The sequence below is a fragment of the Delphinapterus leucas genome, chromosome 3 (assembly GCF_059928025.1).
Source record: "Delphinapterus leucas isolate spDelLeu-1000000601 "Yukka" chromosome 3, BTC_Dleu_Yukka2, whole genome shotgun sequence".
Lineage (NCBI taxonomy): Eukaryota > Metazoa > Chordata > Mammalia > Artiodactyla > Monodontidae > Delphinapterus > Delphinapterus leucas.
The window spans coordinates 55,930,354-55,950,021 of record NC_143131.1 but is presented as its reverse complement, the minus strand read 5'-3'; the positions used below and the strand labels follow the sequence as shown (position 1 = coordinate 55,950,021).

Here is a 19,668-nt window from a genome sequence, read left to right as displayed (position 1 = left end):
ATGGTTGACAAAATTATATACAATTATATATATATATATATATATACACACATATATATATAAAATGACAAAATCGTATATATATTACATATATACAAAAAACTTTCAGAGTCAAGTTTTTTTGATTCATCTAGAAAAAAACCTAACTTTTGCTTTTGAACTGTCAAGTAAAACATATCATTTGAATATTATTTCTAAAGTACAGTATAATGTTTATGAAACAAGTATCCCTTTTGGGTTGGGATGGGAAGAGAAAAGCTCTTCCCTTCAAGTATCCTTAGTGAGTTCTTCGACATTTATAAAATATTCCCAATTCCATTTACCCTTGCATTCTGCTTCTTCACTCCCGGTACCTCATTCATTTGCGCTAAAATAAGCCAACATTAAAGAAGACACAATAGGAACAGGATCTCTTCCAGAAATACACTGTGATGCCCACAGTCAGTTTTACTTGACACATAACCACCGCAGTTGAGTCCACCCATTTGAAACACATCTTTCCACGCCTTTCTCATTCTCTGGGAAAAAGATTATACAGGGGGAACAATGCTTGAGATTTACCAGTGAAGAAATGAATGATCTGACAAGGCTGTTAACAGCAAAGCGGAGTAAAAGGCTTGTCTCTGTGTGAAACTGAACAGAAGAAATACCTTAAGGAACAGCTGTGCTCAGAGCTGAAGTGGGGACCATCTCCAATGAACAATGAGTGGGCTTTGGATCAAGGTGTTTTCCACTTGAGAAAAATATTCAGTGATTTTTTTTTTTTTTCTCATGAAGGCCAAGCACACTATTGGCATTAATGCTACAGATGACACTACCCAGGCAGGAAGAGGACTCTCTGTGCGCCTACACTAACTACAGGATAGAGTTTCAGCTTCAGCCAGTATTCCTGGAGAGGAAACCAAGAGGTAGACACCAGGTTACAAAAGCAATGGTTTCTTCTCTGTTGAGTTCTGTGGTCATTTTATTACTCTCTCCATTTTCCATGCAGATCAAATTAATGTTAAATATACTTACATTAGACTTACCCTCTACTTTCCCAAAATGATTATTTAGGTATATAATACCAGTTACAAGAATAAGAATGCAAAAGGTGTTTAATTCCACGGCAACTCTAATAATAGTGTTTTGAGACGCTAACTGAAAAGGTTCTCAGATATCACCACCCTAGTTTTATAACAACTCTCCACCCCACAAACACAAATTTCTAGCCATGTAATGATTGACCAAACTTTTATGCACCATACACAAATTCAGGTAAAGTTGCCAGAACAACTTTTGCCCAGACCGTTTCAGCCCAGCTCAACCAACGTGAGACTTTTCCTTTAAAAAAAAAAAAAAAAGCAGTCATGAAGCGATCACTCATCAATACTGACCTTGCTGCTCACTGTCTGCTTCAGTTTTTGAAGAACCTGGTGCAACAGGAAGGGGTCGAGGTGGCCGGGGCTTTGGTGTGGGCGGTGAGATCTTTTTCCTTCCAATGTATTCTACGTAAGTTCCCGGAAAGTCCCCCCTCTCCCCAGTGGTCTCGTTATAGCCATTTAACCAGCCGATTTCTTCAGGCCTGGCTTCTTGTCCATCACTGAATCCAAGAGCTACTAAGGACCCTTTATTCACAGTCAGTACGTCCCCCAAGTGCAAGTCAATGTCTTCTTCCCGCTCCTTTTTATAGTCGTACAGCGCCCTGTACTGGTACCCCTCGGCACTCATGGCTGCAGACCTGCGACCATGCGACAGCTGAGGCTGGCTGCACACTGCAGTCTAACCTGACGTTTCTATGGAAAGTGAATTCAGAGAGTGTGTTAGGATTCCTAATACACGTCCAGCAGGGGATAAAGGATAACTCTCCAAAGGTTTAAGAGGAGAGGTGATTGGCCATCCGGCCGTCCATCTGTCCTCCATCAAGGGTGTGACTGAAGTCAGGGCTCACTTCCTCTGTGGTCGCAGTCTTCCCACCGGCTTCCTTTTCAGCAACTCGTCAACACATTGACTCGGGGCTGACTCTCCCTTCGAGGCCCGATCCTTTCTGACACTCTTGTCACACTGTCCATCTGTCATCTGATTTGACTATGGCACACACCACATGCGAGCTGCACCTAGCAAAGGGAAAACAAGACTTATGAATCAACGGCACACTTGGCCATCTGTGTGAATCTGAATTTCGACTTCCATTCAACAAGTACTTAATCAACCTGGCAGACATACACAGGCCAGTATGCTTTTGCTTGACATGGTATACACAACAAAGATTAGTGAGGCAGGCAGTCCCAGCCTTCTAAGAACACTCGGCAGGGTGGGAGGGATGCTGGAATGTGGCAACATCTCAGAGATAAGACAGGACACAAGGATCTATAACACTAGGTAAATGTCATAAGAGAGCAGAGACTGAACGCTAGGGAGTTCAAACAAGGGAGAGACCACATCTCGCTGCAGGCATCTGAAGACAGAAGAGAACGTGTGGCATGATCTTAGGTACAGATGTGATGAAGCACTTGTCATATTCTGGGAAGAGCTAGAACAGGCAGACCGGTATGTGTGAAGCCAAAGAGGGAACATCACGTCCGGGTTAGAAAGATAAGCAGGGGTTGTATAACAAACATCACACACGCCCGTGTTGAGTTTATGAGTGATGCAATCTACAATGGGGAGCTGGAAAGAGGCTTGGAGAGAGGGGAACAACAAGACCAGAGCGGCACTTGAAGAACCTCAGTCTAATCCTGGTGCGTGGAAGGGACTGGCGTAGGGACAGAAGAGGAAAGCCATGAAAGGTGTTTTGCAGCCATCTGGGCAAGTGGCCATGAAGGCATGAGCCAAAGTGGCAGCAGAAGGTACGGAAAGGAGGACTGAAGTAAGGGAGAAAGAAGCATGTGTGGGATGTGGCAATGCTGAAAAATGGATCAAGAGAGAGAGAAGCACACGGTACTGGGTACTGGATCCTGGTTGGGGAGACGGACAGACTGCAGCATATGAGAAACAGAGGATGGCAGAGAAGCCAAGAGGCAGGGGCTCTTGCCAGGCTGGAGGGCCGAGCCAAGGTTCAAGGTACTAGCTGACTGCTGGACCTTAAAGATGATCCGCTCTGCCAGCTATTTTAGAATTCATTTCTGCATGACATGAGATAATCAGAGAGATACACTGACCTGTGTGTCTGTTTAGCAACATATTAGTATTTTTAAGCCAAAGAAATAAAGACACAAAACTTAGTACATAATAGCAGAGCATAGGTCATTCTGTTGGTACCTTCCTAGCAAAAAAGTAAAATAGAAAGTATAAATTGTACAGAAAATACAAGTACAAAATAAAAAGGAAAAACAAAATAAAAAGGAAAAACTTCTCTCTCTCGCACGTTCTCTTTTATCCCAACGTTGATTACTGTTTTAATTTTACGTTGATTCCTTTCTTAAAAAGCAATGAAAATGATATATATTTTTTACAAAAGAAGAAGAAAAAGAAAGGGAGAAGCAAAAGGTGCCTGATCCTGAGCTCACAAGAATGTAGCTACCAGTAGCAGGCAAAGGGAAGCCAGGAGGCCTGATGGGCTAACGGTGATGCTGGGCATCCAAATGGAAGCGTGGATCGTTGAAGACCTGGTCTGTGATTCAGGAGAGGAAACACACCTGAGGTTTGGTAATCAGCCGCATATAAGGCAAGGCCAAGCTCAATGGAATGAAGGGACTCAGAGGGAAAATATTAAAAGTAAAAAAAAAAAAAAAAAAAGATCCAAGGACCCAACATCAAGGTTCAATGAATGCCATTGAGGAGGGAAAGTCAAGGTCTGAAGACAATGCGACGTCCTGGAAACAAGGGATAAGAGGGTTCAGGTAGGAAAAGGTGATCTCTAAGACTAAATCCTGCAGGGGCCTCTGGAAGTGGGAAACAGGCAGGGCTAGGTCATCTGGGGCTTTTGTCCACAGTGGAATCATCACGGACTTGAGAAAGCCCACTCTAGTCTAGTAGTATTGAGGAGAGTAACCAGAGTTTAAGGAGTTAAGGAATAAAAAGAAAGTAGAGGTGGCTGCAGATCACACTATGAAGATAAGCTCAGTGGAGGGGGGAAACGGAAATGCAAGTTTTTTCTTTTTTTTTTTTTAAACTAGTAGAGGCAGAGGGCTTAGAGAGTCAGAGGCTCTTTAAGTTAGAGAGGCAGTAAGGCAGCTTGGATAGCTGCTAGAACAGTAGAGAACAATGTGCACACGGACACACTATGTGCTCCGTTCATTTCTCCACGTTATCTTTGTTAGAAAGAGGAAAAGCAAACTCAAGGTTTCAGTTAAGCTGGCTGAACAATAAAGCAATAAAGACAATAGCCTCACAATTTCGGTGCGCTATGTCAAAGAGAGCTTTTATAAGTTTTCAAGAATGGAGCCCTTTAGAAGTTTATTATTATAGGCACTCTGCGGCGTAGGCATCTTAAGAAGCAAATCTAATCACAGATTAATTGTTATGCTGGCATTCAGAAGTGTAAAGTATTCAACTTTACATGGCTAAAGCCTCTTAGCTGTAATACAATAACGCTCTTAGGAGAGTTACATATTAAAAGAAGGAAAAACAAACACTGGAGATCTTTGTGTAGCAAGAATATTAATTTGCAGTAGTATTCTACTTTGTATTTCAGTTGGCAGAGAAAAAAAATTAAAGCAGCCAGCAGAGCATATGAGAAAAATAAACTATGTTATGTTTGAAGACAGCCTCTCCTTTTGCTAGATCCAGAATCAAATTAAATATTCGCTGCATAAATTCACAAGAAAATGTAGAACTAGCAAATCCCATTTTTAGTACTAATGTACTCTGTTACAAATGAGACACAGAACATGAAAATTTACATATCCCTAAATGCCTGGAAACCAGGCAATATGCCTGAGAATAATTTAATTCCTCCAAATCTGCCTTGAAATTTTTGTTAGCTTTTCCTGGCAATGTATGTTTTTTTGAAAAAAAAAAAAAATCCTCAACTAGTAGGCTGGGTAGATCTTTCCGCCAGCTGCTGCCTATGTCTTCCTCTATTTCAACAGCCCAGGAGGCCAGTTTGGTGAGATTCTTAACAGAATGGGGAGTATAATAATTCCCCTACTCTGTCCACCTCAATTCCTCCTCTCCCAGCTACACGGCTCTCAGCAATCGCCAAGCCCTGCTCACGGCGCACCTATGTAGCTATGCATGTCCCTCACCAGGGGACACTGCAGTAAGAAAAGATCCAGTTCTGCGCAAGGTATTACAAACCTAAAAACTGTGTTTACATTGGCCTGAGGCTAAATCCCTGCAAGGAGATAAAGAACCCTGAGGAACCCAAAGACTTCAGCAAGACCAGACTTTAGAGTAACAATTCCCGCCATAGATGCCAGAGATCTACCTGTCTCTACAAAGTCCCCCTCCCTCACCGTCTGTAAGAACCACCTCACTTTCTGTGCAGAAGAATCCTATGCAGAACTCTGGGCCCTCAGCTGACCAAGAGAAGCCCAGATCTTCTATGACTCTTGGCCCATAGGCAGCACACACAACTCATCTTCCGCGACTCCACCGTCAAGGCCAGGAAGACCAATCCAAACAGTCCAAGGTCAGCCATGATGCAGTGCCAATTAAGAGGGAGCGCTGGGCTTCCCTGGTGGCGCAGTGGTTGAGAGTCCGCCTGCCGATGCAGGGGACACGGCTCCGTGCCCCGGTCCGGGAAGATGCTGGACACATGCCGCGGAGCGGCTGGGCCCGTGAGCCATGGCCGCTGAGCCTGCGCGTCCGGAGCCTGTGCTCCGCAACGGGAGAGGCCACAGCAGTGAGAGGCCCGCGTACCGCAAAAAAAAAAAAAAAAAAGAAAGGGAGCGCTGACTAGCCATGGGGTGGTGAGTGGAGCGCATCCCATGGGGAGGTGCAGAGAGGCCTTGGCTAGAGGGGGGCGGCCCTCCCCTGCTGCACAGTGTACACTTTCTCCTGACGGCCATGCCCATTTTAATGGCTGCCACTGTCGTCGTCACTAAACACTGGAAGCTATAGGTGTATTAACCCATTCAATCATCACCATCGAATATTCAGTGGGAGCTATAAGTGTATTAACATGTTCAATACTCAAGGTAACCATGAGATGGGTACTATCAACATTCTCATTTTACATAGGAGGAAAACGAGGTGCGGAGAGTTTAGTGTCTTGGCTGTGATATCTTGGCCATGATAGCACTCACCAAGGGCGAGGTGTAACTAGAGTTCAAATCCAGGCAGTCTGGCTCCAGAGCCACCACTTTTAACACCTTAAAACCTACTGCCCAGGGCTTCCCTGGTGGCGCAGTGGTTGGGAGTCTGCCTGCCGATGCAGGGGACGCGGGTTCGTACCCCGGTCCGGGAGGATCCCACATGCCGCGGAGCAGCTGGGCCCGTGAGCCATGGCTGCTGAGCCTGCGCCTCCGGAGCCTGTGCTCCGCAATGGGAGAGGCCACAGCAGTGAGAGGCCCGCGTACCGCAAAAAAAGAAAAAAAACCTACTGCCCAAACTCAGCTTGCTCGGATGCCCCAGGACGGCCCAGATATATACATGGGGTCAATGGCGCAGATTCCTTGCTTGCACACTCTGACCTCTCAGATTTATCTTGAAGGTCTGCTTGTTGCTCTCTGTGACGGTGGCCTTACCGATAGTGTTTGTGACTCTTTCACAAAAACACCTGCACAAAAAGAAGCCATTATAACTCAGCAGGAGTGCCCTCAGTCTGAGACTCAGCAACTTGGACCACACAGATTTTCTTCCAAAGAGACTTCATTAAGATGCATCCTTGCCAAAGAAGTCCATGAACTAGTGAATCAAAGAATACTGGGCACATCACTTCTGGAAGGCTGCCCTCTTCTGGAATCCTGCCCATTTCTGCTCTACAAGCTTCAGCTTCTGTCACCTACATGCTTCTTGGCATCTATGCCCCCTGCTGCTACCCCAGGCCCCTCACTGCACAATTTCTAACAGCCCAGCTCCTCCTTGGGGGGGGGGGTATGTGAAGCATCGTCCACAGTCACCAGGGCTATCACATTTAGAGGACTGGCAAGTTCTCTTTTCTCTCACCCTCAAATTTCTCTCTCACCCACAGAGCAGCAGACTGGGGCACTGGTAGTGCCTAGATCACTCTCCTGTGATCAGTGTGGAGCTGAAACTACATGGTGCCCAGATTCACAAGCTTACCCCTCCAACCTCTTTGGCTACATACACCTGTTCATTGAAATGTTTCCAGCCAGCTTCAACAGAATTATTTCCCCAGTTAAGATTTTTATATGTGGATAATCTAATGTTTTCAAATAACCAAGGCAGTTTTATGACATATGCTCCAAGACAGTGCATAACCTAAGTTACTGTAACAAAAGGTATAAAGGAGTCCTAGGAACAAATAACAAATTAACTTACTCATACAGAACATCATAGGCAGCAGTTCAAAAGGTCCTTCACGGGAAAAATGTTGCTCCTGTTTTTCAAGCCTTTTACAGACTGCCTGCAATACCATTACTCGGAAGACAGATTTTTCTCTCTCTGCTAAAACACCAACCAATTCCCATTCTGTTCCTCAGAATAAAGTTGTTTCTGATGCCCGACAAGGAGCAATCCATGACTTTTTAATGTACAACTGCTTGAAAGTAAATTTTCAATTTAAACCCTCTAACCCGCAGGCATTTGGGCAAAGAACCAAACAAAATTCTTTGAAAAGTCCTCTGACTTTGTTGACTTACTCATTCCCCTTTCACAAAGGACGGGGATTTAGCAAACTTGGTGGGGAGGCAGGAATAAAGGATATTTTCAAATCGCTTTAAATAAATCAAGAATATAGCCTGATCGTGTGATTCTATCCTGCCCTGAAATCAGCAGTTTGGCCCTGGGTCCCAGCACAGAATGGACTTTCAATCCAGCTGCAAAGCTGCAGAGAGGTTCCTGGGCCCCCAGACCTATAATTCACCTCTCCATCCTCAGTGTGGTAGCTCTGAGTAGGGCAAGCTCCCTAACTAAATCCACACAGCCTTTTTAAAAAACAAAAGGCACAATTCATTATTTAAAACTCTTTTTACCTTTCAAATAGTGTCCTGGAAATCATGAAAATCAAGCTGAACAGTTAAAATTTCCTACTAACATAATGAATTTCAAGCTAAAATGATGGGCTCAGGGTAAAATTTTATGGGATGTAAATGTTACCTCAGTTAAAACAAAATAAAATGATGGGCTCGGAGGAAGCCCCAAGCCACAGTCCTCAAGTATCTCCATTCATTTTTCAAACCAACCAGAATGTGTCCCAGGCTGCCGCGCTCAGGGCTGGGTCTGCACTGTGGGGGGAAGCAGGGCACCTAGGGCACAACTCCTGCCCGCAAGCCCTCTGGGGGTTGGGGGCATGGGGGTGGGGGGACAGGACAAGCCCCGGTCAAACAACAAGGACACAGGGCTCTGCAGAAACCAAAGTGATGGGATAGCGGAGCACTGCCGAGCGGCAGAGACACAGGCCCAGCTGGAGGCAGTTCTGAGGCTCAGTGGTCACCACAGGGAGGCTGTGGCTTCCAGAGCCTGAGAAACATATCCCATCACCCAGAAAAGGCCATGGGAAGGACCATTCTAGTTCTCTGCATCATCCCGGGGAAGAAGCCCTGAGGAGATGGCCATGGAGTGGGAGGACTAAAGCAGACAAGCAGACAATCTAGAGTCCCCCCTCTTGTGAAAATACAACGCTACTGTGTAAAATCCTTAGCAAGAAGGTGAGTATAAGCACTGGGTTTCACCCTCAAAGATGCTTGTCCCCATTGGTGCCTAAATTTTTAAACTTGGGCAAGTTACTTAAAGCTCTCCGTGCCCCTATTTATTATGAAGAGTAAAGGAAATTATTTATACAAAGACTGCACTCCATGCTTGATAATCAGAGCTTGCTTAAGACCAACACAGTGCTTATTGGGGGCCAGGCACGCTTCTTCCGGTTCTGCATATGTCAACTCATTTAATTACAACCATCGTGGGTGTGATTACCATCTCCATTTTACAGATGGGAAAATAAGCACAGAGAAGTAAAATAATTTGCTTTAAGTCACATGGCTAGTAAACCACAGCTATAGTAGTAGTATTGTTACTACTGTCATTACTATTAATATTGATTGCCACTTACTACCACTTATACAATTCATTTTAAAACCAGAACATTTGCCAAGAATTTTCTTTTGCCCTGCCTCTAAATGCTGCAAAGTCTACTGAAAGAATCCTCAAGCTAGCCAAAATAAACCTCTCCACTGTTTCTTTAACTTCTTTTCAGAGTAAATAGATAGACAGATAAGGGCTGCTTGTGGACTTTGCCCATCTAGTCCTGAGGCAGAGGGTGGCTCTATAGAGGTCAGGGCAAAGGAGACCTGGGAGGGGCCAGGGCTGTGTGAGAGGGTGGTATGAGGCAGGGGGTGGAGTTAGGGGACAACACTCCTCTCCAGCAGGGTTTGGTGGCTGCTCCCTAGCTGCCCTCAAAGAGGAAAGGTGACAGCACTCATGCAGTCCTCCAGGGACTGAAGGCAGCAGCGTCCTCCTGTTACAGCCCTAGATCCTGGGGCTGAGCGCCGGGGCTAGACCACTGGGGGTCCAGCCAAAAAGGAGAGGGGCAAAGCACTCCAGCCCGGCCCAGGCACCTTGCTTTCTTCACTCTCTCCACACACTGCTCGAGTCTCCTCACTTTTGCTAGGCTCCCGTGATCGCAGTACTCGCAGTACTCTCTGGGTGATCGTTAAGGTGAAAACTATTTTGATTACAGGTGCCTGGGGGTACCTATTGGATTCACTTTAAGGAAAACAATGTTGGAAGGATACAATCTCCAAAGATGTTTTTATAGTAGATTTTTTTTTTAAAGCAAAAGGTACACTACACTCATTCTATCCTTTCAAATAAATAAACAGGCAAAACCCTTAATATCACCCAAACAGACAAGTTTAGGAGTAATTACATAGTCTATTTTCAGCTGCTTTGGCATAACGTACATGAAATGGCCTTTAATTGCCACTCTCTTAAGCAAGTAATTCCAATAAGAGGGTTGGCAGAACCATGGCAGGTAATCACATTAGGGTGTAGGTGGAGGAGACGGGGGACAAAAACAAGAAATAGGATGAATATTTTTAAAATCAATGACAACATAAGTTCTTTTTATTAAAAGCTGTTATATAATTGATATTACGCCTTCTAAGGTAAAAACGAAGTGATAATCTCTTCCTTCCATTGATAAGTAACTTCTTGTTTTCTGAGGGCTTCAGTAAGATGCTCCATTCTCTTGCCTTCACTGGCAAATCCCTGTATCCTCCAAAAGACAGAAGAGCTGTGGGGAGCCCATCTAAATGTATAATATACTGAAAAAGGCACTTCCCTTTTTCTTCTGCATTGTGTATACCCCAGTTGTGGGAGAATTAAAAGCAAAACACCAAATGCAAACATGATCTCAGCTTTCTATATTCTACCTGACCATGAAATCATTTTATTTTCAATGTGCTCACTGACCATCTCTTTATTCACTAAAACTCATTTTGCATATGACAAAATGCAAACACAGTGAGAGCTGAACTAGAATTGTTTCTGTTTTAATGAGTGTGTGGACAATCTTTCAGAGTGGATGCCTTTTTAGCATACTCCCTTGAACTACCTAAGAAAAAAAAGGAGATTCTGACGAACACGTTAGCCTAAGAATTACGGGGCATTCATGGAAAATTTTAATTAAATATATGGGCAACACTCTTAATGACACAAAATTTGAGCAAGTGGAGCAGGCTTGCACTGAAGATACCAAAGCCCTTCAAAAACCAGTTTAGACGCATTTAACATTTCCAGCAAATAAATGCGTACTACCATCATCCCTGTCCATAACCAAAATACGTATCACCTATGACTTATTGTACCACTTCTGTTTCCCAAAACCAACTTAATGTTGTGGGGATTTACTGTTCTTAATAAGGTGAAATTTAAAGGAACAGCTATGGAAAGACAATATAATTAATCAATGGGGAGTGACATGCTTTTTCACATTGGCTATCAGCATCACAGAGGTGAGAAGACACAGTGACACCGTCATTTTACAAAAACAGATAAAACAGCAGACAGTAGTGTGTACAATGCAAATTATCTGCTATGCCACTGACAAGCTCCCGAATCAAGATGAAAGTTATAAAGCAAACGCACATCACGCTTTGAAAGCCAGTATCAGACATATAAAACTTTCTTCCAACCACAACAATCTATACACTCCTAGGGAAAAGGTACAACTCGCTAGCTGCAATTGTCATATCAAAGCTGAAGAGGCCAGCAGTGACATAACCCAACACTTCTGCAAGGCAGGGAGCCTCCTCCACCAGCCTTTCCAGTTTAAGCCTGATTCTGAACCAAACACACCTTCCCAACCTGAAGAGGGATCCCCCCACAAAATCACTCAGGCTATTTTCTTTGTAATGACCAAAACATTCCCAAAGTTTAAGAACTTTTGTTTCTAAGAAGACTATCATCTATGCTTTTTAAAAGCTGTTTATTTCAAGACAGTGTAATCTATCAAAAAATTATGGCTACGAGGGTGCTTTTTTTTTCTCTTACAACGATAAAAGATGTTTGTGGCCTTCTGTGCAGAAGTCACCCAATTCCTGATGATCTGCCCCATTACTGATAGCCTGTCTCAGAAATAAACTTGTCTTCCTACTCTGACCTTTTCTAGCTTATACCTAACCATCTTTAAAGCTGCCAAACGCAAGACAAGCTAATGAAATATTAAAAAACAAACAAACAAACAAAAACCATTCCACATAACCCCTGGGTCACTTACTTTGTGAATGTCCCGCCTAACAACTAAAACTCCAGCCCCATCACACTGAAATGACAATCTTATGCTGTATTCAAAACCCGGAACTGCTTTATCCATTCGTACTTCGCACTGACAAAGAGGAAAAGAACTGAAAAACAAACAAAAAAAAAAGCCCCCCAAACCCCTATCACTTCTAAAGTCGCAAAACCCCCAAACAGAGTAAACTCATACTCAGATACTAACAGTGCTGCAGCTCCAACCAGGGATTAACGGTGTAAGTGAGACCTTTCTGATCTTAATTGCGCCCAGAGAAGCAGAAGAATTTCCCCAAATCCAGTCCACACACATTCTGCATTCAACATGTAACAGCCATTCCGCTCACACCCTTACATTTCATGATCGAATTCTGGTTACCAAAGTACATTTCTGCACTGGAGCGGTTGGCCTGAGCTTTCCTGTTCTCTTTGTCTTGTGATCTGCGGGGCAGTTTCTGCCCTTGGGAAGTGAGTGTGAGAACTGTGGATTCCAGACAATTCCCCACGATCTTTCAGCTCGGGTTTGCACGCTCTCTCGCTCTCTCTAGCCGGCTCCATATTGCTGGGCCGGTCCCTCCAGCCTCGCCCCGCGTTACAAAAAACCTGGATTTCCGGGCTGTTCCAAGACCCCATTAAGTCTGCCTCCAACAACCTGCCCAGGCCCGGTCGGCACCACACGCCGAGTTAGGGTCCCAGCGACCGGCCGCCCCGAGGCGCACTTCCCCCACCCCGGAAGAGGAGGGAGGCGAACTTCGGAGGGCGGGGGCTGGGGGCTAGCTCCGGGGACCCCCGCCGCCCCGCTCGCCCCGGGGAAGGGCCCGGGCAGCAACCCGGGTGCAGCCGGAGGGCGCGGGGGAAGGCATAGCTCCTTCCCGCTAACGCAAAGGCAGCGGTCAGGGCGCTCTCCTCTGCTGAAAGGCGCCGGAAAACTGCAGCAAGGCGACAGTGGGGACCCACAGAAGCGTGAGGTGACGGAGGGGTGGCGGAAGCCCGACTTCGCCTGCAACTCCAGGGACGAATGCGCCCGGCGGCACGCACAACCCGCTCGGAAGAGGACTAGGGAAACGGGAGCCGCGAGGTGGCCGGGAGCACGCAGGACGCTGGCCGCGAGTAGGGCCCGCGGCTGCACGGCGGGCGGGAGATGCCGGCGGCAGGGTGGACGGCGGCCGGCTCGCTTCCCCCGGCTCGGCTCTGCAGAAGGAGAAGCGGCTGCTGGTGACAGGAAGAGAGCGGCGGTAGCCGCGCGCGCACGCACCGCCTCCCCCTCCCGAGCACACACCCGGACCCGCTGCTGCCGCCTACCTCCCCCGCCGGCCGGCTTCCTTCCTCTGCGGGGCCCAGGCTGCAGCGGCAGCCTCTTGCGCGCACGGCTCCGATGCGCCCCTGACCAGGCTCCGACCCGCCAGCCGTTCCCGACCCAAGCTCGCCGTCTCCCGACCCGCTCCCCGCCGCCCCGGCCGCGGCCGCCGCTTCCTCCAACTCCGCTCCAGCTGCTCGCGACTCCTTTCCGTGCGCCGGCAGCTCCAGCGCCCGGCGGCCGGCCCCGCCTCCGGCCCCGCCCCGCGCGCCCCGCCCCCGAGCCCGCGCCAACCGCCGCCCGCGTCTCCGCCCCTCTCCGCTGGCCCCGCGCCCTCCGCCGCCGCCGTTCACTTTGCGGGCCCCCGAGCCCGGCGGCCAGCCGGGTGGAGCTCCGGCCCTGCGAACCTTTCCTGCTGCCGGGCTCGCCTTCCGCCCCCAGCCGCGGGGATGCCCTGGGCTGCCGGGCCGAGCGCTCTGGCTTTGCGCCCTCCGGGCCGGCCAGGCTGCTGCCCGCCTGCGACCGAGCCGGCTGCCGGGCGTCTTCGAGACCAGAGGCGGCGGGTCTGGGGAAGATCGAGGACAAATTCAGACTTAGAAGCTGCGTCTCTAATCGCAGTGTCTTGAAACAAACCCCAGCCTCTTTCGAGCCCCCAGCGCCCCAGCGGAGTGGCCGGGACGGGGAGGACTCGGATTCCAGGCTCGCCAAAGCCGGGAGGCCCTGCAATTCATGGCCTCGCCAGCGCGGCCGCGGGAGTGGGCGGAAAATCCTCGCCACCCCGCGTAGCGCCTGGGGGTGAAGGAGGGGTGAAAGGGTGAAGCGGAGGGACGAGCGCCCGCAGCCTGCCTAGAACTCCAGGAGCCTGGCTGGCACTGCCGCCACCGGGAGCCGGCCCGGCCCGCCAGCAGGGCAGAGTTTTATGAGGAGGGCGCACGCTGGCTGATCCCTCGCAGTCCTGAGATGACAGAGCAAATGTAGGTCGCTCAGGCAGACCGTGGCCCCTTGGTTGCTCATGGGGTCGGTGGAGGAAGCGCATGTGACTTGTACGGTTCCTTAAATTTGTTAATTTTCAAATGCACCCTCTTCAGCTAGTCGTCATTATTTTAGTTGCTCAAGAAAAATCTGACGTTGATTCGAACCTTCCTCTGACAGTAGGATGGGATGCCAGCACCCTCTGTTCCTCTTTCGCCCGTGAAAACATGTTGAGTCCGCTTTTTAAAAAGCTCTTCCCAGATTCCTCTTTTGCGGTTTTGAGACCTGCACCCGCCCAGCCTACTTGCCCTAGAGCCCTTTTCCCAATTTCCTTGCAAGAATATTACTTTTTTTTTTTTTTAAACCAAGCACTTAGACTTTTGTCAAGCTTTGAATTTGGTGCTTTATTCCTCTGGGCGTTGGAAGTAAAGAATATCCTGAAATTTATTGACTGTCCTAAGGAAATATAATCATTCTTAAAGGTGACTCACATTCTAATGGACAAGTTAGTTCTACTTGAGGGTCTTCAGGCCCTTGCATTTTTGTTATTACAGCATATTTCTTGAAGTGCAGATACAAAAGCAGACAGATACTTGTCTTGTTTAAGAATCCACTTCATCTAAAAGTAAATATGAAGTTTACTAAACTACATGATTCCCACCCATCCTGTGAAATGAAGGACCTCATATATTGTTTGCCTGAGCTTTATAAATGAAATGAGGTGTCTCACCCTGTGAGAGAGTTTCTTTGATCCGGTCCAATAAGCTGAGATGTAACTGCTGTGACGTTTGCTGTATTTCCTTTAGGCTTGCGTCTGAAGAAACCTCACCAGCTGTCTCCTTTTGTACGCGATGAATTCCTGGAAAGACATTTATATACTGCTATAATGGGGTTCTATTCCCCCCAAACCTAAAAATAGCATGAAATCCTTAATCAAGCTTCCTTTTCTAGATAGACTTCAACAACTTATTTCCAGTATATGTTGTTTTTTCTTTAATGTTTTTCTGTCATATTTGAACACATAGTATAAGTCCAAAGAGTGTTCCATGATAGGACAGTATGGTTCTCTTTCCATAATTGAATAAGTTTAGTCTTTGTTTCATCTTTATTAAATTGATACCTCCCCGCCATATCACTAATATTCAAATTTTTATTTATTTTTATTTTCTATTAATTTCTATGAAATAATTAAAGCAAAAGTCACCAAAACAGCAGTATTCAAAAATTTTAAAAAAAATAACCTTTTCCTTTAATCAAATCTTATCTGGACTCCAAAAATGTAACTGCTATGAGAAGCCATGTGGTGAGACCAAGGGTGCCTCTAGGTCTTTGGACCAGCCATGGCATTACCTCTTGGGAATTTGTTGGAAATGCAAATTCTCTCCTCAGTGAGTCAGACATACTGGGGAGGGAGCCTATGGATCTGTTTTAATACACCTTCCAAGTGGCATGCTAGGGTTTGAGAACCATTGCTCCAGGCCTAAGGCATCTGGGAACACAAACTGAAACCACTGCAATAAAATGCTCAAATAAACGCACAAACACTACCATGCAATCAGTAACAGCGGAACTGGTGGATGAGAGCGGTGCCACCATCAAAGAGCTCAAAATGTCAAAGGAGGTACAGTTTGCCAAAGGGAGAGAGGGTTCTCATGTATCATTGGTGACAGCAAAGGTGGTTTGGAAGGCAGACCTATGGGAGTTAAGGACCCCTAACACCGAAAGGTTTTCAGTGGCCACAGCAAGCTGAGATGTACCCTCCCAAAGAGGACCAGTAGTACATTCTCATTTGCCACCATCAGTCCAGCTACTTCAATAATGTGAGTGCTAGAATAAGCTTCCATTAGACTTGAAACCCAAGTCTGTAGTTTAGGGTTCAAAATCAAAATAAAACAAAGGACTTTCCTGGTGGCGCAGTGGTTGAGAGCCCGCCTGCCGATGCAGGGGACACGGGTTTGTGCCCCGGTCCGGGAAGATCCCACATGCCGCGAAGCGGCTGGGCCCGTGAGTCATGGCCACTGAGCCTGTGCGTCCAGAGGCTGTGCTCCGCAATGGGAGAGGCCACAACAGTGAGAGGCCCTCGTACCGCAAACAAAACAAAACAAAACAAAACAAAGACAAATGCCTTCAAGCCTTACTTCTCATAGACCAGCAGCACTGACACCATCTAGGAGCTTGCTAGATATGCAGAATCCCAGACATGCATGCTGAATCACGATCTGCAGTTTAATAAGGTCCCCAGGTGATTCATATGCAAGCTAAACTTTGAGATGCTCTTAGACAGGGGTCCTCAATTTTGGAATTGCCTGAGGAGCTTATAAAAATCCCAGTGCCTGGATTACACAACAGATGGATTATATCAAAATCTTTGAGGATTGCAACACAGGCATCAGTAGCTTTTAAAGTTCCTCACGTGATTCCTGACAGTTTGAAGCCAGGTTCAAGAACCACCATCTTGAAGAATCCAGGTAGGAAAGGTGCCATCAGGAAAGCCAGCCGGGGAGAGACTGGAGCCCAAATGGCTGGTCTTAAAGGGAGCAGCTGGTACTAGAGTTTAGCTGACTGTGGCCACACAGGAATGTGAGCCCAGATTTGCCAGGCCTCCCAATTCTCAGAGAGAAGCTGGAAATCCAGATTTTTAATGGGCAGTTTCCCAATTATTAAATGATGGCAATTCACTCAACATTTTTTGAAACCTGGGTTAGGCCATATAAGCGTTATGACAACCAGTAGTTTATAGTTTTAGGATGCTGTACATCATAAAATTAAGTGGTCCAAAAAAAAAAGGAAGCACACCCAGGAAGAGAACGGGCTTGTTGGAAGGTCAAACTGTTGATCTCAAGGATCATGTATTTTGAGTCTTCTGTTCTCTACAACACCAAACATTGCAGGCCTTCAATGGCTGAGGGTTGGTAATGGGTGAGATACCAGTGCTAGCAACCCTGGGGCAAAATACTCTAGAATTTTGTCCAATATTTTTATTTTCCCTATCTCCTGCCCTGATAACTGAAATGGGAGAAAAATCAATCTTTGTATTACTTAGCTTAAAATTTTCCCCTCTTTGTGAGCTAACCAGGTTAAACACATATTAAGAGAAGCATGAACAAATTATTGGCTGGAATAGTGCTTCCTAGCAGAGGGAGAATTCAGAAGGCCAACAGTTTTAGAATTCTCATTCTGTTATTTCTGAGCTTGTACATGCTGTTAACCACGTTGAGGTATTAGAAGGAGAGGCAACTTCCTGACTGTACCCCCAGAGAACACGTAAGATCATAATCACCTGTACTCAGAGTTCCCTGGTCATAATCTGTGGTCTGGGCATTCTTGTCTCTTTCAGCTCTTCAGTCCTCTATACTTTGGGAATAAAACTAAATAAATCAACCAGCAAGCAATGGAAGTAAATGAACCACCTTAGTGATAGTTTCAGTTAATTCTACTCTGTATCTGCTCTCAAAATCCCCTGTAATAAGAAGCTGGATTTAAAAAAAAAAATTACAACACAGTAATCTCAGTTGATAAAATATGAGACACACAAACAAAATTCTGTGTAGTTATTTTCTTGAATGCCAGGGCCACCTTTATTATTGTATAACTCCGGCAAATAATAGGCTTCCTGGTACACAGTGGGCACTCAGTAAAGGAGAATGGTCTGGAGGTTTAAAGGAAACTCAACATGAAATTCTTATATGTGCAACTGTTAAAGGAATAGAATGCAAGTGTTGTTCAGATAGAACCTCTGAGGGCCTAAGTCAGAGCCAGACTTGAGGACGGAGCAACAGGGTCACAAATGCTGCCAGTCTACGAGTGCTGCTAAAACATCACCAGGCTGGGAGCAACTGGAAAGCTATGTGCAAGGAAAAATGAACCTTGATCCTGGTATCCTACCATATAAAAAATTTGACTGGAAATGGATCATAGACCTACATTTAAAAGCTGAAACTATAAAACTTCTAAAAGAGAATATAGGTTTAGAAAAGATTTCTTAGATATTAGGAGACAAAAAGCATGAACTATAAAAAGAAGAAAACCAGTAAATTGAATTTCATCAAAATCAGAAATGTTTGCTCCTCAAAAGCCACTGTTATGAAAATAAAAAGCCACATCTTAGAGAGAATATTTGCAAAATATATATCCAACAAAGGACTTGTATTTAGAATACGTCAGGAACCCTCACAACACAATATTTTCTTAAAAAGCAAACAAAACAGTTTTTAAAAATAGACAAAAGATCTGAACACTTTACCCAAGAAAACAAACGGATGGCAAATAAGCTCATGTATAGAAGAAGCTCAACAACTTTAGTTATTAGGGAAATGCAAATTAAAACCGCAATAAGAAGGGATTCAAATAGATACTTGTATGCAATGTTCAGAACAGCATTGTTCACAATAGCCAAAAGGAGGAAACTACACAAGTATTCATGAACAGATGAATGGATGAACAAAATGTGGTACCGACATGCGATGGAATATTATTTGGCCTTAAAAAGGAATGGAGTTCTGACACGTGGAGTTCTAACCTCAGAAACATCCAGAGTACATGGTGGTGGGGAGGCTTGAGGGATGTTTCATCCTGGCTTTGGAAAACCTTACTGAAGTGTCCCAGGCACCCGCTGGAATGTGCCCCCCCCCCAGTGGGCACAGTGTTTACAAGTCCCACATCACAAACGTTGTGCCTGGTTCTATTTCACGCTTACTCTCTGACTCCCCTTTGTGTAGGCTCCGTGAAGCTTCCTCATTTTGATTAAAAATCTTTTACAAAGCTTATAGTATATGCTTAGTTAGTTCTCAGCTTCCTGAGCTAACATCATATTCCAGTCCTTCCAGTTTTAGAGGCTAAACTTTAATCACCTCATTTAGACTTGGGTGATACAAGATTTTCTCCGTCACCATTGACAGACTCTCCCTCTCAGACTGGTTTATCATATGTTCATTGTTAATATGGATTTCTCTTTCAGAGGGTCACCTTTTCCCAGAGTTCTGGAGCCACCTTTCTCCAACAAAATCAACCCACTTAGATCCATAAGCATGTATCAGTTAAGCTAAGGAAGCAATTCTGAAACATTCTACTACTTTTTTTAAAATTTAAAATGGGCTCGCATTTAAAAAATGACCAAAAGTGTAAATATGATGAAAAGCAAGCTGATAAATTATATTTCTTGGTGATTCAACTAATTGGAAATTTCGCCCGTAGTTGATTATATTCTACACCCAAGCTTTGAGCACTGGCACAAATTGTTAGGGTGCTGTTACAGCTGTCTGGGTAAAAGGATTGGCTTAAATATGCTCATGTTGGCACTGCCAACATAAAAATTAAGGGCAAAGTCACACCGATAGATAATGAGCCCTTTATCAAGGAAACTGTGTTGGACAATCTCACTGCTCAGAAAGAATTTTTCAAAAGAAACCCCAGCCTTTGTTCCCTCCACTGGAGGGGATCCAGAACTGTCAGTGTTTCTGACAGAACTGAGCCCCGAGTATTCAGACAGCCTCGCAGAATAAAGGAAACCCATTACCATCAACCTCTCCAGACTAGCCCCTACCACACTGCCTTTTCTCTGGGTCTTGCCAAGCTGTGTATGCAAAGAAAACGCTTTAGATCAGGTAAGGTTATCTTCTGAC

At 45.7% G+C, this 19,668-nt stretch overlaps 1 protein-coding gene across 1 annotated transcript in view; it reads right to left on the bottom strand.

The window, feature by feature from the left end:
• PIK3R1 (phosphoinositide-3-kinase regulatory subunit 1) overlaps positions 1-13,220 on the bottom strand; it is an 87,165-nt gene extending 73,945 nt beyond the window's left edge. The window contains exons 1-2 of the mRNA XM_022596149.3: positions 13,081-13,220; positions 1,377-2,096 (exon numbers count right to left, since the gene is read on the bottom strand). Coding sequence (XP_022451857.1) covers positions 1,377-1,710 — 334 coding nt within the window. The 5' untranslated portion in view covers positions 1,711-2,096; positions 13,081-13,220. The remainder of the gene's footprint in view (positions 1-1,376; positions 2,097-13,080) is intronic.
• Positions 13,221-19,668: the final 6,448 nt, after the last annotated feature.